The 24,560-nt window shown below is 42.4% G+C and overlaps 2 protein-coding genes across 7 annotated transcripts in view; both read left to right on the top strand.

Moving 5' to 3' along the window:
- Nucleotides 1-846: 846 nt before the first annotated feature.
- On the top strand, nt 847-2,236 carry prmt6 (protein arginine methyltransferase 6). The gene has a single exon (XM_014157327.2). The coding sequence runs from the start codon at nt 911-913 to the stop codon at nt 1,964-1,966; it is 1,056 nt and encodes a 351-aa protein (XP_014012802.1). The 5' UTR covers nt 847-910; the 3' UTR covers nt 1,967-2,236.
- A 5,373-nt stretch (nt 2,237-7,609) lies between these two features.
- Nucleotides 7,610-24,560, top strand: part of ntng1a (netrin g1a) — a 149,029-nt gene continuing 132,078 nt past the window's right edge. For 5 of the 6 annotated variants that reach the window (XM_014157326.2, XM_014157321.2, XM_045702103.1 and 2 more), the window contains exons 1-2: nt 9,704-10,667; nt 21,132-21,980. In XM_014157326.2, coding sequence (XP_014012801.1) covers nt 21,738-21,980 — 243 coding nt within the window. In that variant the 5' untranslated portion in view covers nt 9,704-10,667; nt 21,132-21,737. Of the gene's footprint in view, nt 7,929-9,703; nt 10,668-21,131; nt 21,981-24,560 lie in introns of those variants that run through there. The other variant, XM_045702102.1, reaches the window with a different exon arrangement.

Raw genomic sequence — 24,560 nt, 5'->3', positions numbered from 1 at the left:
AAAATGTGTATTGTTTTTCTTTTATAAGGCACCATAATGCCTTGTTCAAAATATCTGGGAACTTGGAACTCGAACTTCAGTGCATTTAAGAAAACTGGGAACTTGGGGTAAAAACAAGCTCAAACTGGGAAAAATCTTTTTGAAAGGTCCACCAACTTGGAATTCCTACTTGGGAGCATGGGCCTCTTTGGGAGCATGGGTCTCTCTGACTTTCCGACTTTCCGACTTCAAGACCACTGACGTCATGATTTGACCTTTTATTTTTCCAAATTCCCAGTTTTCTTGAAAGCACCATAAGATATAAGATGATGAGGAGTGAAGAAAATGGGGATGATAGTTTTCTTTAATTGCTGCATTTGATGTGGATGGTTGTGGTTGTAACATATTTTTCATTATCAAACAGGTTTGTCACTATTCTTCATGATGATATTTGATGTCCTGCTACTCATGTCATTCATTGATCAATCGTTGAATGATGCCGCGTTCATATCAACTGGGATATCGGAAAAATACGAGCGCAAATCATGACGTCAGGGACCTCAGAAAGTCGGAGCTCTAGAAAGATGTCCGATTTTCCGAGTTGAAATTCTGAGTTGGATGACCGTTTCCCAGTCAGAGTTTGTTTTTTTCCGAGTTCCCAGTTGTTTTGAACGCATTGAAGTCAGAGTTTCCGAGTTCTGAGTTCACAGTTGGTTTGAACGCGGCATCAAACAACGCATTGCGACCACTGTCATTTGATGGTTCGCGTTTACTTCTGGGAAATGTAGTTCTTTAAAAACAAATAGCAAGCAAATCTACGAATTCGACTGCTTCTAAAACGACAAAGACCATTGTGCAACCCGTTTTCTCTTTCCGGAAGTATAATGCACTGAAGTTCCAACGTGATAACAAGAATCTGAGGGCAAGCGAAATGTCCCACTTCACAAAGAAAAGGAAATTAGACAAAAATGTGCAGGATAACCTGTACTTTGACAGCTATTCTGATGTTACCATTCACGAGGAAATGATTGCAGACACTGTCCGGACGAACACGTACAGGACAGGGATACTGAGGAACAGCAGTTTGATCCAGGGGAAAGTAGTGTTGGATGTCGGGGCAGGAACCGGTGTTCTAAGCATATTTTGCGCCCAAGCCGGGGCCAGGAAAGTTTACGCGGTGGAGGCTAGTTCAATCGCTGATCAAGCTGTTAAAATCGTTAAACACAACAAGATGGAAGACATAATCGATGTGATTAAAGGGACTCTGGAGACAATCGATTTGCCGGAGCAGGTGGACGTGATAGTAAGCGAGTGGATGGGGTACGCGCTGCTTCACGAATCTATGCTGAATTCTGTCCTCTTCGCCCGCGACAAATGGCTTAAAGCCGGCGGCCTTATTTTGCCTTCCAAGGCCGAACTGTACATTGCACCCATCAATGACTTGGTGGTGGAGGACCGGCTAAGTTTCTGGTCAACTGTGAAGGACCAGTACGACGTGGACATGTCGTGCATGTCTGACTTCGCCAGGAAATGCATCATGAGCAATGACATCACCGTGAACTTGGTGACGGTAGAGGACGTGCTCTCCCACCCCTCCAAGTTCGCCGAGTTGGATCTGTACTCGGTTACCACGGAGCAGCTGAAATCCGTGAAGGGGGCATTCAAATGCGAGTGTTTCGGTTCGTCTGCCGTGAACGCGCTCTGCGTGTGGTTCACGGTGACCTTTCCCGGTGGCGAGGAGAAGCCCCTGGTTCTCTCAACATCTCCTTTCAAACCGGAGACGCACTGGAAGCAGGCAGTGTTGTATCTGGATGAAGCAGTGGATGTTAGACAGGACACCACAGTGGTGGGCGAGGTCAACATGTATCCCTCAGAGGACAGTTCCAGACATATATGCATCCACGTGGACTACACTATAGGAGAACTCAAAAAACAGTCCAAGACCTTTTCCATCCCTGATGGTTATTCAGGAGAGGCTCAACAATAATGTTTAGGCCTAATCTTTGACACTTTAAGCAGTGTCAGCCTTACATTAACCTGGCTTAGCAGCAAAAAGGGAAACTTGGTAATTAATTGTCAGCCAAGGCCTAAGTTGTAAAGAAGGAATGATGGAAAGAATCGCACTATTGTTATGTAGTTTATGCTACAGAGTTTCCTGATGTCTTTAAACATATGAAGGAGAGCCAAAGTGTTGTGATAATTGATCTGAATTGAATACTTAAGTGGATGGAGTGAAATAAATACATTTAACAAATAAGCGCTCAATTGAAATGGTATGCAACTCACTTTTTCTCATATTTATATGAAATCTTTTTTTTCATTTTTTTGTTACACTATGAGTGGGTCCTACAGTAGAAGCAAGGTAACAAGGTCAGGGCTATATTTATATATATATATATATATATATATAAAGGTAAGGGCTATTTCCAGGCCTTTGTGTCTGTTATTGACATCAGCAGTTGGTACAATAGGCCTGTCAAAAATCATAATCTGTGTGGATCCACCATTGGCTCACTGACTAAGATTATCAATATGGATTTCTTGTCTGTTCACTCCTTGTACGGTTTAGATAGGCTAGATACCAGACCAATTAACTGTTTGTGTTTAAAAAAATGTATTTCCAGGTTTTCCATCCCACTGGCCCTAGTCTATTTTATTGTGTATACATTTTTTTTCCATAGGCTTGAACCCATTGAACTGAATCTGATGTCATATTTTACCTGATTGTTATTGAAATGGTTATCCAGAACTAGTTTAATAGATTCACCCAACCGTTCACTGAAGGCTGCTTTGAAACACTCTCTAGGTCTCCTTGAATTATATTACCCTAACAAGAGTGCTATGCAGCTCAGGTGAGGACAAATGTCTAGCATTCTCTGGCATTTAAGTTTTCATTCCAGTCGGAGTCTAACCATTAGCTTACAGTAAGGTGATCATGTCTGATAGACTAATGTACATGATAAAAGTATGGCAAACATGTTTTTCTCTTTACGATACTATGCGGTGTGAGACAGGAGGTGCATGGAACGGGTAACATTTTAATAAGAAAATTAGGATATACAGGTAGGCTGTTATTTGGTCGTCTTTATTGAATCTCCTTGTTAAATGTGACTTCAACGCAACATTTTTGCTCAGATTCACTTAGTTGCCACAGGTGCCTTCTAACCCGCCAGTGCCTAGTAGACAGACTAAAGGCAGGAACACAGATATTGGAAATGTTAAGTGCAGTATTAGCTTCCAGATGCTCCTGAAGTCCGTATCAAACTCTAGCATGCACAGCCACTCTTCTCTGCTCAACGCTCTACTCATTCTAACCCATCCTTGCCTTGAATCATTTGAAAACAAATAGAAAGGGCGTAGAAACATTAAATTGGTTTATTTGTCTTGTAAGGTGAATCAATAGAAAATGTGCTTAATCTAACTCATTGTTGGAGTCATTGTTAAAGTGGGGATGTGTGAGAGGAGAATCCACTATGTTAGAGCTTGTGGGTATGCAACAACTAGTCTTTCCAAAAGTCCGTGGTCCTCTGTCTCTGTTACAATGTCTTCCGCAGTCTGAGAAACACAAAGGCTTGTCTGACAGCAGTTGATGAGGACAACCGCTGTTATGAGAGAACAATGTGAGTCAGTAGAAGTACCATCAAATGAACATTTGACATTATGTTACATTCCCCATTATAACTCCACAGACTAGGAGGAAGGTGCTAGGAAAGTGTGAAACAGTTGAGAAAAAGAGATTAAGATTGAAAAAGCCTCTCCATGGACCGAGGTATGTGTTATTTAAAAGCTACATGCATTCTCTATGTGAGAAGATGATCTATGTTGTGTGCATTCTTGTAGAGTTTATGAATTTGATCGTAGGCCTATGTGTCTATGAGGGATCGTTTCAGCCTGATACAACATCCCTGACTGGATTCATATCAGAACTGGTCTGCGTCCAAAGTGGTTAGAGAGTTACGCCAGTAACCGCAAGGTTGCTGGATCGAATCCCCGAGCTGACAAGGTAAAAATCTGTCGTTCTGTCCCTGAGCAAGGCAGTTAACCCACTGTTCCCCAGGCACCGAAGATGTCAATTAAGGCAGCCCCCCACACCTCTCTGATTCAGAGGGGTTGGGTTAAATGTGGAAGACACATTTCAGTTGAATACAATGTTGGACAACTGACTAGGTATCCCCCTTTCCCAAATGGCTCCCTATACAATGCAGTTATTTTGGTCAGAGCTCTATGGGCCCTGCCAAAATTAGGGCACTATATAGGGAACAGGGTGCCATTTGGGACGGACACCAGATCACCATCTCCTATTTGTGCCTGGTAGGCTAATGGCCTACAATATATAAACCAATAGGAATCATTTTCCACCAGCCAGTTACAGTAACCAATATTTTGACAAATTGGAAACATGTTATTTACAAAAACGTAATTTAGAAGAGCAATTCCCTGAACTGTGCGTTATTCTCCCCACAGCCCTGGAGAGATCATCTGTCATCATTATCATTAGCAGCCCTGGATGTAAGCCTTTTTATAGACAGGGATATTACAAACTACCTTGTATTGCACTAATCTCTATCATGCATTTACCCTACACCTTTTTTCTCTCACACCGACACTACTTCCCTTCTTTTATTGTCTATTCTTTTAAATACTGTAATAAGGCTAGGTTTCAATAACTCCATCACTCTTCCTTTTTCTACAGGATTATCTCTATTATACAGTTACTGAACACTTTTTTCTACTGGATTATCTCTATTATACAGTTACTGAACACATTTTTCTACTGGATTATCTCTATTATACAGTTACTGAACACCTTTCTATCACACCTATACTGTTCCATTGTATTATTTCTGCTTTACAATAAGGCTACGTTTCAATCATTATTTTGTACCCAAACATTGATGCACACAGTAAAGCTGTTCAAATACTATGGTGTGTTCCCATTTACCTGTTTATCCCCAGCCCATGAATGTGACTGACTTCACATTCAAATCCTTAGCTGGAATTGTGTGTGCGTGTGTGTCTGTGTGTGTGTGTGTGTCTGTGTCTGTGTGTCTGTGTGTCTGTGTGTGTGTGTGTTGTGTGTGTGTGTGTGTCAGCAATGCATCCAACTGAATGCAGTGAGCCATGACTGCATGAACGGACACAACACATCACAACAGGGACAGAGTTGTTTGGTGCTGTTAAGTAAATCCCGAACAGGATGGCCAAATCGCAATCAGCCTACGGCAGGAGGCGAGGCAGACGGGTTTCGCCTGTGTGTGAAGTACAAATCCACCAAACTGTGTGGTGCCTGTGTAGTTCTAATCCCTTTTCAATCATGCACTTTATGGATTACGCTCCTATGTAATTCTTCTCAGGTATAGTTTTTTTTTTTTGTTATTTTTGACTTATTATGATATTTCAATTTGGGGGAGTTAAGTTATGGGCTTAAAGCACCATGCAGGATAAGTAGAGGACTGTAGCACACCGATTGATGAAAGGTCTTTAGCCAGGTCATGGGCGTAATGTTCTCTTATAAGAATACATATAATAAGAGTAGTAATAGAACTATTACTGGGCTTACAGTTGACATATTATGGTGTCCTGACCATCCCGCTGCTGACACCTATGTAGCAAATCCAGGGTTTTTGTTCGACTGGGACTCAAACCGAGGCCTATTTTGTTCCAGTGCTTGTAACACTTCCTGATGATCAGTCTTTTTTTGTTTTGTTTTTCAAGAAAAACGTGTGTTGTGAGATCTGTTGTGAATGTATTGTAATGTTTTGAAAATTGTATAACTGCCTTCATTTTGCTGGACCCCAGGAAGAGTTCATGGGGATTCATTATAAATACAAATACAAATACACACACTGCCTTCCACTGGCTTGCCGACCGGATGAAGGCAACAGTACACTCCATTGAACCAAGGTAAAATCCAATACTCAGCCTGCCGTCTGTGAGACAGTGATGGGCAAAAACGTCTGTAGACATCCATTTTCTAATCATCATCCAATATATGACAGCACAGCATCCACAGAAAGGCACACAAACACACAAGCACACATACACACACACTGACAGAGGTGGATGACAAATAATGGAGCGTGAGGCACGTGATTGCCGGTCTGTGTCAATTGCAGTGCCAACTATCGAACCTTCACATAGATTTTAAGACACTGTGCTGAATGTGGGGGAGGGGTGGGGGGCTGGGGGATAGTAAACATAGATTGTGCAGAAGCTTTTCAATCAAAGAAGGAAAGGGGCCAGTGGATCCCAATTTGTTTTTACAATCCATCTGACCACAATACATTTGATGTCTAGTTCAAGTACCATTTTTATCCCTCTGTCAGTGAGATATTTTACAGGTAATTGTTTAATAGTTGTTAGATATTACAACCTGTGTAGACGAAGAGGTTATTGTAAGGCCACAAGTCCTCTCTGACCACGAAGGACTATAACTAAAGTAAGGGCCTTAAATGCTTCCTGTTCAGGTCCTAGTTAGTGTATACTGACCCTGAGGCATTGTTTTAAATAGACTAACATTTGTCTTTCTTCTCTTCTTCAGAGTTGTGGTGATGCAGTGAGAACAATTGTACTTTTTGAAAGATATTCAGTCTATAACATCTGTATTTTAATCCATTCTGTCCTCGGTGTAGCTAAGTGGACACACAAACTAGACATTACAGGAAAAGAGAGTTGCATGAAATGGCCTGTTTTATTCCAATGCTGGTTATTGTGTGGTTTGTGATGGTATGTTCGTGTCAGATGAGTTGCCCTTGGGCGAGTCGCGTGAGGATCTGTCCACGTGCTGAAAGGTAGATTAAGATGTAAAATGCCTCTGCATGGATCGAGGTGTGTGTTATTAAAAAGCTAAATGCATTCTATTTGTGAGAAGATGATCCCTATAGTATTCACCTGTGCTTTGTCACGTAAGGAGCTGTCCAGCTCCTTAAATGAGCGGTGCTGCCCAGTTAACGTGTGACGACCTGTCCAGCTCCAGAAAAGAGCGGTGCTGCCCAGTTAACGCGCGGGGAGCTGTCTATGGTGCTGAAGTCAGTGCCCAGTTGATGCATCTACATAGAGCTATACACTTTCTCTGATCTTTTTCTTTTGAAGTGCACGTGTAATGTATTTTGAGCAGAGTAAATTACACTAACACAATTTGATAATAATTGTTCTCCATGTTAGGATTGGGAATATGCTTAATTTAGATACATTTTATGTTGTGTCAAAGCAAAAATAGCCCATGTGACTGGCTGGCTTCCATTTTTGTTTGCTAAAAAAGGCTGACAGATCCTCAGATGCACTGTTATTATACTTTCCACAACCGTCATGTGATTGTCACGTGTTAGATATTTCCTACTATCAATCTGTTTTCCGTAGCCGTATCTTTTCACTTGAAATTATTTACTAAACTTAGTTGTGACATTGCATGACTTAGTATATGACTATTAAAGGCACACTAAAGTATACTCATAACAAATTATTTTATATCAATTAAACACGATGTTTCCACTACTGAAAGATGCTTGAACTGTGTGTGTCTTGGTAGACAAGATCATTTACTACATGTCAGTACATGTCAGTATGCTGCAGCGGTATTATAACCGCTCCGTCTGCAAGTCTAATGAAAGACGTGCTCAATAGTCATAGCCATTCTATTTTTGTCATCAACAACTTTTCAGACAAGGATCAAGTAGAACTTAAAGTACTATTTCCCTTTACCCCTGTGTGACGTTGCATGTGTTTGTCTTATTGTTTCACTAACTGAAGTGGCATTGTCACTGAAGTGACATCCGTGCCTCCGCTCACCCCATTCCGGTGAAGCCACGGAGAGAACTAGTCGTTTCACAGCAAGTCTCTGTTCTCCGCGTGAACAACGATGTCCAGGTTTAAAAAAAGAAATATATCGCTGTGTTACATGATCTTCGCTATTCTTCGCAAGGATACGGAATGAAGCTTTGAGAGAAAAGGTAAGGTCTACTTGTTTGGGTTTTTGCGTGTTGGAGGGATGGGCACAAACTTGTTGATGGTCGCGGCGATATGAGACGCTTGATGATTTGATAGAGTGGTTTCTGACAGCTGACAGGAAAAGTTTATAACTCTGATAAAATAGAGCACAGTCGATTCATGAAATAATACTTTAAAATAAATATATAAGTACAGTGGATTAGTTGTATGCATTTGTAATCTTCTTAATTGTTGTCCTATTCCGTTGATTTATTTGTGCGTTTGCTGCGTGGTGTAAAGCTTGCCAAAGTGTTGCAGCGGACTTGCTGTTCGGGAATATCTGTGTGATAATTGAGGCCGTATGCCTCACCATAGGGCTCACTGTCTAACAGAGGTCTGATATGTGTATGTATTGCACTGCTCATAGAGCGAGCTGTGTGTGGGGAGCTGATTTCGACATATAGGTTTCTTCCATCACCTCATATAAATTGTACAATGCTGATAATAACGCTACTGATTAATTACAACATATCGACATCAACAGGGGTGCAGCGAGACACTGTAAGGGAAAAATGACTTTTAATTCCAAATTTCAATTTTAAATCCTGACAAAAGCATTAGGTTATTAAAATATGGCCCCGTGCTACTTCTTTCCAACTTTCAGCACGGATTTTAATTGCAACGTTTGACATTTTCAATCGAAATATGTGAGTAAATAAGGGAGTTTATTGTCCAGTACAAGAATTGCAAAACTAGGCAATTGACATTCTACAGAACTCTCAAGTCACAGGCCACAGGTCAGCATCTGTAACCCCAGGATGTTTTTTCAAACTTGTGAATCATACATGCCTAACAGACTACATGTACTCCTACATGAGACCTCTATACAGGTAAACCATAGGGACTGGTCTCTTTTGCTACTCAATGGAGAAGAATTGAAATAGATTTGTATTCCAAACCGGCCCTAGACGTCAAAACAGGAGTAGCAGGGTCATTGATATAACTTCAGTGCTTTCGCTTTCTCTCTCCATCTCTGGTCTTGATGGTTTCTTTCTGTCCTCCGGATCATCGCTACCGCCGGAGGATTTACTGTCAGAATGGATCGAATTTTAATATAATCTAGGCCCTCCCCAAGGCTAATATCCTGACGGTGTGAGAGATTGCTGCGGACTCAATCCCCTGTAGAAATCACATGTTTCGACTCTTGCCAGTGTCCGGTAAATTGCAGTGAAAATGCAGCTAACAGATTGAGTCTTACACAAGGTGTAATGACGTTGCTAAACTTCCAGCAACTCACACTGACTCATCAAGGTTTTGGGTGGGTGGCCGTGGTACTTGTGTGCTGTAATTTGAGCACGTCATGTATGGGGTGGAGTGCATGCTTTGCGCATCATCCCGTGACTATATTTGACAGAACTCTATACTCATATTTTCAAACCGTCATTAATTTAACCCGGGAATGATTTGGGGGCCCAGGAGCCCCGTATTTAGGCATGGATGGCCTATATGTTTGATTTTCATTTCTATATGTGTGCATCTCCAAATCAATTACCAACATCACCACAATGTTTAGTCCAGTGCGCATATTCTGCGCGCAATCTGACACATCTCTAGCCTATGTTTACATAGCATTGAAACAGTTAGCCTATATCATTAAACTAAATCACCAAAACAACTACATTTAAAATAGTTAAATAACTGTAGTTATTAAATTTAATTGCTACCTTTAGGACCCTGCGGAACACATGTAGGCCTATTGGTAGAGGTACGGGATGCAATCACTACATTAGCTCGCATTTGGAAGCGATTGCTTATCTCTCATATCTCTCTCTCTCTCTGCTCCGTCCACAGTGATCTGTCATTTGTCCTCTAAGTTTAGATACATCCGCCCCATTGAGTCTCAGACTGGTCCTGAAAGAGGACTGCGCTGGGGGGGAAATATTGAGGCTGAGTGAGCGGTTTAATCTAACGGACTCTCTAAGTGCGCTATCTCTTACCCGCCATCTCCACTGAGCAGTTTCCTGCCTAGCTGTGCTGTGTAGGGGAATGCGCGAGGGATGCGTGACGCCGGAACAGTGGAGGATATTCTCGGCAGCGCTGCTAATTGCTGTGATTCATGTTCCCTTTGAGTGCCTGTAACGAGTAGGCTATAGCGAGAGATTAAGAGAGAGAGAGATAAGTGTATATCCGCTCACAGGAGTCAAATGTCTTGGCTGTGGATCTAAGAAATGATACAGATTAAACGGAAATTTTATAAAAGACAAAGGAGCCTTCGCGTTTCAAAGTTTTTTCCTAGTGGTCTTTTTATTTTTCTGATGCGGACACAGTTCCATTGCCTCCAACAATGCAATAATGGAATTGCACGTGGCAGAATGATGACCAGCGGCGCGCAGGACATAGGCTGCTGTCAAAATACTCACCTATTTGTTTTATTGTGCTGCTCTAAGAGCTCCAGACAGTGATCAGTCATTTGTTTTAAAGTGGGAGAAAATCTCCTCTGATCCCGTCTCTTCACTAAAGAGATGTTGCACTTGCACAGCGATTCCAGGAAGATTGACGTGCGCGCGGGGGGACCGTTCAATCGCTGCCTCCTCTCCAGACTCAGCTTGTTTTAACTCTTGGGTCATCAACTTTTAGCATCCCGTTTCTACCGAACTCATCACATTAAGATTTACACGCGCATCTTAAAGGGGTTCCTGTGGTCAGTGCTGAACTTGTTGAACACTGGACTGTGCACGGTGAATTGAGGCAAACCTACAAATGTAAGTACGCATAGGCTATTATTGAACTAAGTCTATTTTGTAGGCATGTTGTACAATTAAAGTAACTCGTTTAATTGTGTCCAACTTCGTTAAAACATTGTATGCTGTATGATGGTAGTCTTAATAGCTGACTCATCTTTCAATACTTTGTAGCCTAACTTTTGTTGGAAATCCACCCAAAGTAGGCTCTTATCGAAGTGTTGATTATGTCATATCTTTGAACTTTTGATATAATTTGCCATAATGCAGTCCGAATGAAGTTGAAAGCGTCCATGCTCATTACTCATTTAATACCTTAAAAAATGTAATGAAAACATTAATTACTTGACTCCGGTGCCCTTTTGGCAAAGCAAAGCCTACTTGCGATTTGTGGAAGCGCCCCCTTGTGGAATTGATCAATTCCGTATTAGTATTTACAGTTAATATCATGAAATGCTGCTAAAAAGATACTGTCCATTCTGTATTTTTTTGGGTTGTTTTAAAGGAAATATACTTCATGGTTATGCCATGTTCAGCCCTGTCCTATCAATACACCTGCTGTAGCCCCAAGTCTTTTAATAGGCTAAAGAATGAGAGGTGTGCGGGTACCAAAATAGAAGTGTTTTTTATATACGACAACCTATCCTGCATCCTTTTGAAAGGCTTGGTAGTTTCTTATATTCAGTGTAGTCTATTGATACGCCTAACGATATGTTTGAGTAATTGTTTTATTCAGAGCAGCTTTCTGTCCGTGGTTCACCCGTGCACTTCGAATCCAGGCTTATCCTCTGGGTATTACTTGACTTTGATTAGAGTTGGTAAATAATAATGATAAACAAGAAGCTGCAGACAGAGAGCCAGTATAATGTATTTTATACAGTTGAGTTTGGTTAACATTATCACATATCATATATATTATGGCATACTATTTAAATACATGATGGTGATATATTTCTAATACAGGGCCTACTAACTTATTTTTTAGTTTTCGTTTGTTTGTAATAATAATAATAATAATAATAATAATATTGGCAAATCATTAATGTATGCCAATTTAATTTCACAGAATTTTAAAGCAAGTGCAGTAATGTGCACACATGGATTTGTAAGGTTAATATTAGATATGATACTAAATGATATTCTGTTCACCCATAGATTATGATGTTGATCAAATTTGGTAAGAAGAGCAATAGTCATTATAATGATCTCCAGTCCACCGATGTTGACATGTTGCCAATAGTAAAACTTGCACTTGCTACGGTATTTACCTTATAATTTAGACATGGCTACTTTATTTTATACATTGCCTTTAAAGGACCTTGGATTTTGATAAAGCTCATTGTAACAGTATCAGCTGCTATACATGTTTATTACTATGAATTACTATGAACTATTTCCAGTGGGTTACCTTGCTGGGCTGGACATGTAGAGTAGCCATGCAGGCATGCCACTGTGAAGGCTGAATAATATGGTAGCAGGCTTTTAGGAAAAGTGTTTTTAATAATGCATTAGGTGTTCCTATGTTCCTATGTCGCAATGAAGTGTGTGCTTGGTGGCGAAGGGAGGCCGAGGAGAATGTGAGAGGGCGAGAGACAGGGAGAGAGAGGGTGGAGGAGTGGTAGTGGTGGTGGCTGGCGTATACCTTCTCCCTGCTGTCTAGTTTGCTACAGTACACTTCTGTATGTGGCGCAGGAGTAACAGACGCCCCGAGCTCCACACACACGACTCCACGCAGACAGCATCGTAAGAGTCACCCTGTCAAAAGTGCCCCTCTCTCACACACAAGGTGCATGTGGCAGGGAGTAAGAGTGAGAGAGGAAGGAGAGTGTGAAAGCGGTGAGAGTAAGAGAGCGTAAGAGAGGGGGGGTGAGAGAAAAGGAGAGACAGAGAGAGAGAGAGAGAGAGAGAGAGACCATGTGAGATGCAGCTGTGGGGGCAAGACAAGCACGTCTTGGCAGCAGCGCTGAGGGAGTTTCTTGCCTTCAGAGGCCCGGGACCTGTCTGGGCCTACAATCAGATTGTATTAGAGGGGGAAGGGACGGCTGCCATGTTCCACTGCTGTTCTGCTCAAAACCTTCGCTTTGATTTCTCGATGCTCCCCTCCCCAACAGACAGAAAGCCATGCTGATTCACTGAAACAGTGGTTATAGCTTCATTCATTAGCTAGGATACACCACACCATGATTGAAAAAAGATCATACACCTGTATGCAAATTTTAGCCAGTGACACGTTGAAGCTAGAGGAGAGGGGAGGCCATTGTAGGGATCGGCTGGTGCTGTGGTGATGGTATGCCACAGAGATGTGTGTTGGGCTCATCAAACATTCTGGAACATTGAACGTTTGGCTGTCATGTTTGCAGGGGGCGTGCTCCGGTTATCTGCCACATGTTTATTTATGAGGACTGTCATATTGGCAGGTTGTTAACGAGGAAGATTAGGGATTCTGGGAAAGGAAGGCAGGCCCAGGAATCTGAGGAGAGTGAAGAGCCCTCCATGCATGGCACAAGTCTCCATGTGATGCTGGCCCAGCTCTCTCTCACTCTCTCTCTCTCTCTCTCTCTCTCTCTCTCTCTCTCTCGCTCTCTCTCTCTCTCGTTCTCTCTCTCTATGTCTCCGTCTGTCTTTGTCTCTCCTGTCTCTCCACACAAGCTAGGCACGTCACTGGCTTTGTTTAGCGAGAGATGGAGACAGAGAGAGACGTGGAAAATATGAGAGGGCATAGGGAACAGGTATAAAGAGAGAAGATGAAAAGAAGAAGAGCAGGATGGGCAGGTTGTTGGGAGGCAGTGAGGTAGGAGGGAGCTGAAGAGGCTGGGTATTCATACACATGACTCAGTCAGAAGCTACTCCAGTAGTTGTAACCACTGCCGGGCCAAGCATGCATGTCTTTCCCCACTGACTTTTAAACACTCAGCCATGCCCGAGTGGCCCCAGGGACGAAATGGAAGCGGACATAAGGTGGGGGGGGGGGTCACAGCTTCAGAGAGAGAAAAAGAGAGAAGGGAAAGAGTTGGCGAGAGAGCTCTCTGCGAGGTCATATGGATCCTGTAAAACATTTATGGGTTTAAATATAAAATCAACCTCAGCATTGCCTCATTGGTAGGATCCTATGCCCCAAAAATACACTCCATTCTATGTATGCCTTATGAGCCAGTGAGCCGGGAGCCCAGTGTACTGTACACCAAGGTTGCCTAAGAACAGGAAAGACTTAAAATACTCACTTGCTGAACCGCAGAAGAGTTCTTAGCCTTCATAGGACTCTATTCCATGTCAAATAGTAAGCAATTTATTTTACAGTTTTGTTTGTGTATATTGCTGAATTTTCAATACATTTTCAATTAACCGATTCAACGGTAATCAGCGTTTTTGGACGCCGATTATGGCCGATTACATTGCATTCCACGAGGAAGTTGCTAGCTAGCATTAAACTTATAAAAAAAAAATCAATTTTCACATAATCACTAGTTACACATGGTTGATGATATTACTAGGTTAACTAGCTTGTCCTGCGTTGCATATAATCAATGCGGTGCCTGTTGACTTATCATCGAATCACAGCCTACTTCGCCAAACGGGGGATGATTTAACAAAAGCGCATTCGCGAAAAAGCAGAATCGTTGCACGAATGTACCTAACCATAAACATCAATACCATTCTTAAAATCAATACACAGAAGTATATATTTTTAAACCTGCATATTTAGTGAAAATAAATTTGTTTTTGCAGGCAATTTTAACTAGGGAAATTGTGTCACTTCTCTTGCGTTCATTGCATGCAGAGTCAGGGTATATGCAACAGTTTGGGCCGCCTGGCTCGTTGCGAACTAATTTGCCAGAATTTTACATAATTATGACATAACATTGAAGGTTGTACAATGTAACAGGAATATTTAGACTTAGGGATGCCACCCATTAGATAAAATACGTAACGGTTCCGTATTTCACTGAAAGAATAAACGTTTTGTTTTTTAAATGATAGTTTCCGGATTTGACCATATTAATGACCAAAGGCTCGTATTTCTGTGTTAATGATATTATAATTAAGTCTATGATTTGATATTTGATAGAGCAGTCTCTGAGCGGTGGTAGGCAGCACCACGCTCGTAAGCATTCATTCAAACTTTACTTCGTTTGCCAGCAGCTCTTAGAAAATGCTTGAGTCACATCGCTGTTTATGACTTCAAGCCTATCAACTCCTGAGATTAGGCTGGCAATACTAAAGTGCCTATTAGAACATCCAATAGTCAAAGGTATATGAAATACAAATGGTATAGAGAGAAATAGTCGACGCGTCATAATTCCTATAATAACTACAACCTAAAACTTCTTAACTGGGAATATTGAACCACCAGCTTTCATATGTTCTGAGCAAGTGTGAGAGATTATTCAATGTAACTAGGTGCAGTTGCTATGCTGAGAAAACATCAAGACAATAAGTACATTGGCCGGATGCAGAAAGATGTCATCTAGTGCATGACTCCAATATTAGCATGCAGTATTTAGACTGTCCGGTTTGAAGAGCTGAGACAGAATGGCTATACAAGGAAGGGAACATACCATTATAACCTATACAGCTGTCAGATGTGGGCGTTAACAAGCAAGAACTGAGATGGAAAGATGATGGAGAAAGGTCAAGGGAAGCTATTTTCATATAGAGGGAGGGGACTCTATACGTTATGCAAAGACAGAATCCTATAAAGGCAGGACTCTGTACTATGAGAATTTAGTATTTTTCATGGAGGGGCTCGGCTCTGTTACTTTGTAAAAGAGTCTTTTCCATGGAAGGGCTCGGCTTTGCTACTTTGTATTAACGTCTAATTTGAATTCACAAGTTCTAGTAAGAGTGTTATATTTTTGAGTCAGTATTCCACCACACAAGGAACTGAAACGTTAGCTTTTTTAGGCACATATTGCACTTTTACTTTCTTCTCCAACACCGTGTTTTTGCATTATTTATACCAAATTGAGCATGTTTCATTATTTATTTGAGACTAAATAGATTGTATTTATATATTATATTAAGTTAAAATAAGTGTTCATTGTTCATTCAGTATTGTTGTAATTGTCATTATTACAAATATTTATATATAATCGTCCGATTAATCGGTATCGTCTTTTTTGGTCCTCCAATAATTGGTATCGGTATCGGCATTGAAAAATAATAATCGGTCGACCTCTAATTGACAACGTGTTCACTCTTTGAAAGCCTTTATCAACATATTATTATTTATCAACATAGTATTAAGCTTAATCTCTCACATCCACTAAAGCCCCTTTATTTCTGCAATGTCCCACCTTATTCTTGATCGATGGGGGGAGGAAGCAGGCGACCTGCCCCAAATAGCCCAGGTCTCACTTAAAATGCATAGCACACCCCTCTCCTCTGCTCTGCTCTCCTCTGCCAGTGACACTGGATTCAAAGTGGGTAATAATGAGAGGAAGGACCAGTGTCTGAATTGTAGAGAGTGATAATGACCTGGCTGTTGTGATCTTTTATGTACCCCGCTCCCTTATCTATTATCTAGCCTTGGTATCTCTGTCCATGCTCCCTTATCTATTATCTAGCCTGGGTATCTCTGTCCATTCTCCCTTATGTATTATCTAGCCTGGGTATCTCTGTCCATGCTCCCTTATGTATTATCTAGCCTGGGTATCTCTGTCCATGCTCCCTTATCTATTATCTAGCCTGGGTATCTCTGTCCATGCTCCCTTATCTATTATCTAGCCTGGGTATCTCTGTCCATGCTCCCTTATGTATTATCTAGCCTGGGTATCTCTGTCCATGCTCCCTTATCTATTATCTAGCCTGGGTATCTCTGTCCATGCTCCCTTATGTATTATCTAGCCTGGGTATCTCTGTCCATGCTCCCTTATGTATTATCTAGCCTGGGTATCTCTGTCCATGCTCCCTTATGTATTATCTAGCCTTGGTACCTCTTGTCCGTGCTCCCTTATGAATTATGTAGCCTGGGTATCTCTGTCCATGCTCCCTTGTCGATTATCTAGCCTGGGTATCGCTGTCCATGCTCCCTTATGTATTATCTAGCCTGGGTATCTCTGTCCATGCTCCCTTATGTATTATCTAGCCTTGGTACCTCTTGTCCGTGCTCCCTTATCAATTATGTAGCCTGGGTATCTCTGTCCATGCTCCCTTGTCGATTATCTAGCCTGGGTATCGCTGTCCATGCTCCCTTATGTATTATCTAGCCTGGGTATCGCTGTCCATGCTCCCTTATGTATTATCTAGCCTGTGTATCTCTGTCCGTGCTCCCTTATGTATTATCTAGCCTTGGTATCTCTGTCCATTCTCCCTTATGTATTATCTAGCCTTGGTATCTCTGTCCATGCTCCCTTATGTATTATCTAGCCTGGGTATCGCTGTCCATGCTCCCTTATGTATTATCTAGCCTGGGTATCTCTGTCCATGCTCCTTATCGATTATCTAGCCTGGGTATCTCTGTTCATGCTCCCTTATCTATTATCTAGCCTGTGTATCTCTGTCCGTGCTCCCTTATGTATTATCTAGCCTGGGTATCTCTGTCCCTGCTCCCTTATCTATTATCTAGCCTGGGTATCTCTGTCCATGCTCCCTTATGTATTATCTAGCCTGGGTATCTCTGTCCATGCTCCCTTATCTATTATCTAGCCTGGGTATCTCTGTCCATGCTCCCTTATCTATTATCTAGCCTGTGTATCTCTGTCCATGCTCCCTTATCTATTATCTAGCCTTGGTATCTCTGTCCATTCTCCCTTATCTATTATCTAGTCTGGGTATCTCTGTCCCTGCTCCCTTATCTATTATCTAGCCTTGGTATCTCTGTCCATTCTCCCTTATCTATTATCTAGTCTGGGTATCTCTGTCCGTGCTCCCTTATTTATTATCTAGCCTGGGTATCTCTGTCCGTGCTCCCTTATCAATTATGTAGCCTGGGTATCTCTGTCCATTCTCCCTTATGTATTATCTAGCCTGGGTATCTCTGTCCCCACTCCCCTTATCTTGCCTGGGTATAACTGTCCCCACTCCCATTATCAAACCTGAGTATAACTGTCCCCGCTCCCATTATCTAGCCTGGGTATAACTGTACCCACTTCCCTTTTCTAGCCTGGGTATAACTGTCCCACTCCCCCCTGCTCGCCTTACCTAGCCTGGGTATCTCTGTCCCCACTCCCCTTATCTAGTTTGGGTACCACTGTCCCTGTTATTCTAGCCTGGGTGTCTCTGTCCCCCCTACCCCATCTTTATCCAATCAGGCCCACCCTACTGAAACAGGCCCCATGTAACCTCCAGCACTTGGTAATATTATGTCTATTAATGGCATAGAGCTTCGGTGCCAAGATCTCAACTGGATAACTGGCTTCATTTTACCTTCCCATGTCTCCTCCATTGACATTCCTACTTTTTAGCAGTTAAGGTCTTCCCCCTCTTCTTTGCTCCTCTTCACCCTTCTCTCCTCACTCACTTTGTCTCCCTCACTCCCGCTCTCTCACCATTGCTCACTCCTGCCCTTTCACCCTTTCACCCCCCTCTCTCTCTCGCTCTCTCTGTCTCTCGCTCTCTCTTCCACTTTGGCCTTGTGCTGTCTCTTTTTTCTTCCTCTCTCCCTCTCTCTCTCTCTCCTCTCATTCAGAGTGGTGGATCTGATCAAGGTCTCCATCCATAGCTGTGGATAATGGTCATCATGATTGATGTGATGGATTTTAATAGAACAGAATTATTCTTTTAGATTCATAAAAATAGACCCAATTCAATGCTGGCTATATGGGTAGAAGTACTCCATAGGTCAGACAGTTGGCTCAGTACTGCCATCTGACCCAAATGGTTGGAGAATATCATTGTTTATCAAAATAAAATATGACCAGATATTGTACTTTTACTGTAGGTATAAGATATATTTACTGTATTCCTTTGCAATAATCTATGAGCTAATAAAAAATGAAAAACAGTCCTGAAAATTGTAACTTAAAGTATAGCTGATGGCATTTTCTATCTCATGGCAAAATAGAGAATAAACAAGCAGAAGTTATCGCGTTCAGCCCATCTCAAGGGTAGACAGAGAGACCTATACACAGGCTGGGCAGTGAGGCCTGTACATTCAGGCTGTAGGCGTATAGCAGGCTAATTGATCACTCAGGACTAGGTGTGTTGGGTCAGCGGGTCCATTGTCTGGGCTGACTGATTAACCAGCACTAAAACGTCCACTGATCCATCCCTCACACTGCTTCTGGCTAACGTCATCATCAATTACCTACCGCTGCCTGCAAGCCAAGTAACTATTGGGCTGGCTGGAGAAAAAGGCTACCTGCCTGTGAAATGTGTCTCTATTTAGTGGCTAGCGCTAGCTCAGCTAAGCTGCAGCCTTGTTTCGTGAGTGTGTGTGTTTGGTTTTACTATCCTTGTGGGGACCAGAAGTCACAAGGAAAAATACTATTTTAGGCTTTGGGGTTAGGTTTAGGGTTAGCGTTATAATTAGGGTTAGGGTTAGAATTCGGGTTAGTTTTAGGATTAGAAGTTACGGTTAGATTTAGGGTTAGATTTAGAGGTTCAGGATTAAGGTTAGGGTTAAGGTTTAGGGTGAGGGGTTAAGGAAAATATATTTTGAATGGGAATCAATTGTTTCGTCCCCACAAGGATAGTAAAACAAAGATGTGTGTGTGCGTATGTTGTGTGTGCATGTGGTGTGTGTGGTGTGGTGTGTGTGTGTGTGTGGAGATATGGAGAGATACATACTGTAATCTGCATTTAGAGTATTGGTTGTTTAAAATGTGGGGACAAAGCTAACTGAGGAATATAGATAGTTAGGGGTGAAATTACTTGGGGATTTTCTATTTGATTTTGATGTAGAAATCTATACATCAGATTGCTTTTTCACAGTTATTTAGCTGTTTACTGTACTCTATGTGCAGTATGTCCAGAGATGTTATTTGAAGCAGTCCTGTCCATTTCAAATGTTGGAAGTTTTTATTAAAACTAATTCCGGTCAGCTAGTGCCAGGTGGAAATGGATGCCTGCCGTTCTCTCGCTGATTCAGGACCTGAATGTTGAAAGAGATATTTGCATAGTGCAGGTCAACTGAGTTGCGTACGCTTTGAAATTGAAATTGAACTTTTTTCTTTTTTTTCTGTTTCAGAAAGAAAATAAAAATACATGTCCTTGGTTAAACCAAATAATAGACCTTGTCAATGTTCGGAATTCCCCAAGTCTGGGATGTTGCCTCATCCAGGAATCACTTCATCAACAAAAAAACCATAAGGAATACAAAAACCTACATCAAAATGACCTAGACTATGTCTATGTTGCTTACACATGCCCTTTGTGTTATACAATGCATTTTTTAACGCTGAGGACTTTTGAATTGCCTGTCCTTCGTTTTTGAATAGTCGGCTGGAGTGTTCGGTACAGAACCCTACTTTAGACGAGGTGTCAGGTACAGACAGCTAACGTGCTTGTTGATTAGTAGAGGATTTGAAAAGTCTAAGATGCATGGACCATAGGCAGTTTTCTCCCTGCGCCCGTCATCTGCAGCTGCATGAGTTGAACTCTCTTTCTGAGGGTTCTGAATTCAACCTGAAAGGCCTTGTGTGATCATGAGTCAAATAAAACAGTCGAGGATCAGATGGTCCCTCTCAGGATTCATTCCAGGTCTTTCAACAAGAAAACATTCATTTGTATCCGTGTATGAATAGTGAATAAAGAAAATATGTTTTCAGTGTTGAGATCACAACAACACTACATGTTTTGTTTATACTCAGGCAATTTATATTACCATAGCAACTATTGTTGATATAAGTGCAGCAGTCTTTTGTCAATGCATATTGTGAAATGGTATGGCTGTAGGGCTTTGTTTAGACCTGACTGTTCATTTATCATGCATACCACCATCTCACCTGTTTCTAGAATGTACCTGTGCTTTGGAATGACTAACATTGGTCTGATACATACAGTATGTTTCAACGGTGTTGTAACTGCCACAATCCAACCACTACACTGTATAATCCTCCAAATGTTATATAATGCTAATGATATTAAGAACTTACATTTTAAGGGTACGTTAGATTGAAGATTCAGTTGCTGGTGTTTTTGGTTCTCCTGGGAAGGGGTGTAGAAAACAAACTCATGATAAGTGAAAACCAAGGTGAGGTGTGGACTTAGTGTGAAAAGCATCAGGATCTAATGCACCTTGATGGCTTTGGTTATAAAACCCCCCTCTGGGATGTACACACTCACTATGCCCATCCTGACACCCCCACATCAAGGATCTCTCCCGTGTTACACTGCCATCCGCCTGCTGATGTCAAACTCTATCCCTACACACACACACACACACACACACACACACACACACACACACACACACACACACACACACACACACACACACACACACACACACACACACACACACTCTCTCTCTCTCTCTCTCTGTCAAACTATCCCCCCACCAGGCATTCACCCTCTTCTCTTCTCTCCTCTCCTTGTTCCCTACAGACCCTGGGTGCCGTTGCCGGGCGGAAGAGAGACATGATTGACAGCAAACAAAGCTGAGCGGCCTGTCACTCATCTCTCCATCAGCGTGTCAAAAAGGCTGCCTCCTCCAGGGCTCTCGCTCTAGCTCTCGCCTCTCTCCTCCTTCACACCGACTCCTCCTCCCTCCCTCCCTCCCTCCATCCACTCCTTCTCTTTTTATCTCCTTGACGGGCCAGTCACCCCGTAACTTCGGTGTGTTGTGAATCCCCCATTCCCTCCCTCCCGGAGAGAGAACTGTCGGAGAGACCTGAAACGGAGTACAGAGAGGACTCCAGACCTAAAGAAGTGGTGCCCCCCCTCGCCCCTCCATCTCACACCCCTCACCCCCCCCCCCCCACCCCCACCCACCACCCCACCCACCAAGCTGTTAACAGGAGGCTGGCATGCTGCCACAGTTCTTTAGCTCCTCTCTCCGTAAAGGTTGGATTATTTCATAAACACAAAGGCACAGGCCTTTCCCTCTGTCTCTTTGTCTCTCTGTTTCGGGAGAGAAGGAGAGGGATTCCCCATTGAGAAAGCAATAGCCCTTTTCTAGAGGAGACCCAGAGTGTCTGAGAGGAAGCGGCGATGCGTTTCCCTCTGGTGTTGACACTGCAGGCACTGTGGGCCAGTGTGTGCCAGACCATGCAGCACTACCCAGCCTGGGGACACTACGACGTGTGTAAGTCTCAGGTGTACACGGACGAAGGCCTCACCTGGGATTACATGGCCTGCCAACCTGAGGCCATGGACATGACCAAGTACCTGAAGGTTACGGTGGACCCACCCAACATCACCTGTGGAGACCCACCTGAGACATACTGCGCCCTGGTAAGTCCTGTTCTCTGTCTCAAATATGACTTGTACCCTTCTCACCAATAGACAGTCCTCCGTAGTTATACAAGTGGATGCATTACAAATGAAGTAAGGGAGATATGAATGGACCAAAGTTAGAATTGCTGGTCAACTTTTCTAATATTGCACTCAGGCACACACACACACACACACACACACACACACACACACACACACACACACACACACACACACACACACACACACACACACACACACACACACACACACACACATACAGGTAACTGCTACAATAAAGGAAACACCAACATAAAGTGTCTTAATAGGGCGTTGTGCCAGCACGAGCCAGAACAGCTTCAATGCACCTTGGTATAGATTCTATAAATGTCTGGAACTCTATTTGAGGGATGCGACACCATTCTTCCACAATAAATTTCATCATTTGGTATTTTGTTGATGGTGGTGGAAAACGTTGTCTCAGGCGCCGCTCCAGAATTTCCCATACGTGTTCATTTGGGTTGAGATCTGGTGATTGAGACAGCCATGGCATATGGCTTACATCGTTTTCATATTTGTCAAACCATTCAGTGACCCCTCGTTCCCTGTGGATGGGGACATTGTTATCCTATGGGGGCATAGCCATGGTGTCCAAAAATAATGGCCAAATGAATGGCATGCCGAACATTTTTATACATAACCCTAAGCATGATGGGATGTTAATTGCTTAGTTAACTCAGGAACCGCACATGTGTGGAAGCTCTCCATTCAATATACTTTGTATCCCTCATTTACTCAAGTGTTTCCTTTATTTTGGCAGTTACCTGTGTATGTATATATATATATATATTCCCACAACATGTGTAATGAATTCAGAATCCCATATATATTCTGCAGGTCTCACACCCTCTCAATAACGGGAACATATGTGATGGATTTCCATTTATTCTCCCCTCAAGAGAGGAGAAAGTTATCTTACATGTAGATCTCTCATGGACCACAGTGTATTTATAATCACTGCAGTCTCTTACCGCTTACCGTAAGTACACACTGGCATGGCAATGACGTCAGGATGTGTGTGAGATACACCCGAAATGAAAGTACATCAATGTCAACTTTCTAAATGAATTTCACTGTTGCAAAATATCATCTTTGTGTTGGGTGTTCAATGGGATGCCTCTTACGCTATCGTTTTCCCTATGCACTCATTCTCTTCTGCAGGTAGTCATTCATTCACAAAGACACAGAGAGTCTTGGTGGACTAAAACGTACTGTTATTAGCATTGTGGAGTTAGCAGCACGCAAGAGATAACCACTTGAAAGTTAACCCGTTACTTTGAGGACTATAGTGCAGTTCGTGTCTTTTGGAAACGGGTGTATAGGTATTTCATTAAAAAAAGGGCCTCCTCTTCATTTGGGATCTTTAAATTAGAAAATCACACCTGGCGGTCTTAATTTACCAACACAGAGGCGTTAAAAGATGAATAAATGTTGGGTTTTATTGTCTGTGTTTGGTGTATGTGTGTGTGTGTGTACTAACACATTGAAGAGTTATCAGAACAAATAGCACTCTTCAAATTTTCAAGTGCTCTTTAGATAAATAGTGTGAGGTGCCAAGATAGTAGTTACGTGAGGAATAAAAATAGACAGTTACCATCAGCCGAGAGACGAGAGAGGGGAGAAAGAGGGGGGGAGAGAGAGAGAGAGAGGGAGAGAGAGAGAGAGAGAGATGGAGAGAGAGAGAGAGAGAGAGAGAGAGAGAGAGAGAGAGAGAGAGGCAGGGGCTATGAAAAGATATGCCCAGTGACAGAAGAGCTAATATCTTGTGTGCAGGGGCTTTGGAAAGTGAATTATTCAATATGTTTAGTAGCTAATGTGTTTTATTCATAGGATACATTATTCAGACAGACATCTCAGAGGCACGTTTAAAACCGCTGACTCCATGACAGACTCCCAAGGTTGCCTTTAAAATGGCTGGGCTCCTTCAGCTCGGGGTCAGCATCAAAACTGGGTCATTTTCCCCTCTCCCTTAAGGTATTGAGTGCCCAGATTGATTCAATTTGACCCCTTATGTAATCCGCATTTGTCCAGACTTGGACAGAGCAGTATTCCAGTTGTTCTGGAGGACTTGTTTTTTGGGGTGTGTGTGTGTGTGTGTCTGTGTGTCTGTGTGTGTGTGTGGAAATGCTATTCTATGACAATCACCCGTGCTTCATTTCATAGCCAGTGGTTCAATAATCTCATTCTATTCCTGGCCACGGAGAGAGGGACGTTTTGAAACCAAGTGAATCATTATTAGCCTGTATGCGTCTTTTAACAGTCCAATGATCTTTCATTGCATTAACATTAGCATTAGCTCAGTTATTTCTACTGCAAACTGCAACGCTGGCTGTCAGAGTGATACCACTGGAGTCTTTCAATTAAACAAGCTCATGTCACTCAGCATTATCAGAATATGAATCATCTCTCTTCAGGGCCGTTCATTCTCTGCAGTCGGTTGACATTTACTTGGCAGTATCAGGACTCTGTAAATCAATGTTTGAGCAATTACTGGTGAAATAGCTGAAACTGCAATGCCGATACACTGCTAGCTGCAAC

The sequence above is a fragment of the Salmo salar genome, chromosome ssa19 (genome assembly GCF_905237065.1).
Source record: "Salmo salar chromosome ssa19, Ssal_v3.1, whole genome shotgun sequence".
In the NCBI taxonomy this organism is placed as follows: Eukaryota; Metazoa; Chordata; class Actinopteri; order Salmoniformes; family Salmonidae; genus Salmo; species Salmo salar.
Note: the sequence above shows the minus strand (reverse complement) of the source record. Positions and strands in the feature narration are given on the sequence as shown.

Excerpts from the sequence above, each read along its gene's own strand:
- prmt6 (XM_014157327.2), top strand. The coding sequence starts at position 911 with ATGTCCCACTTCACAAAGAAAAGGAAATTAGACAAAAATGTGCAGGAT.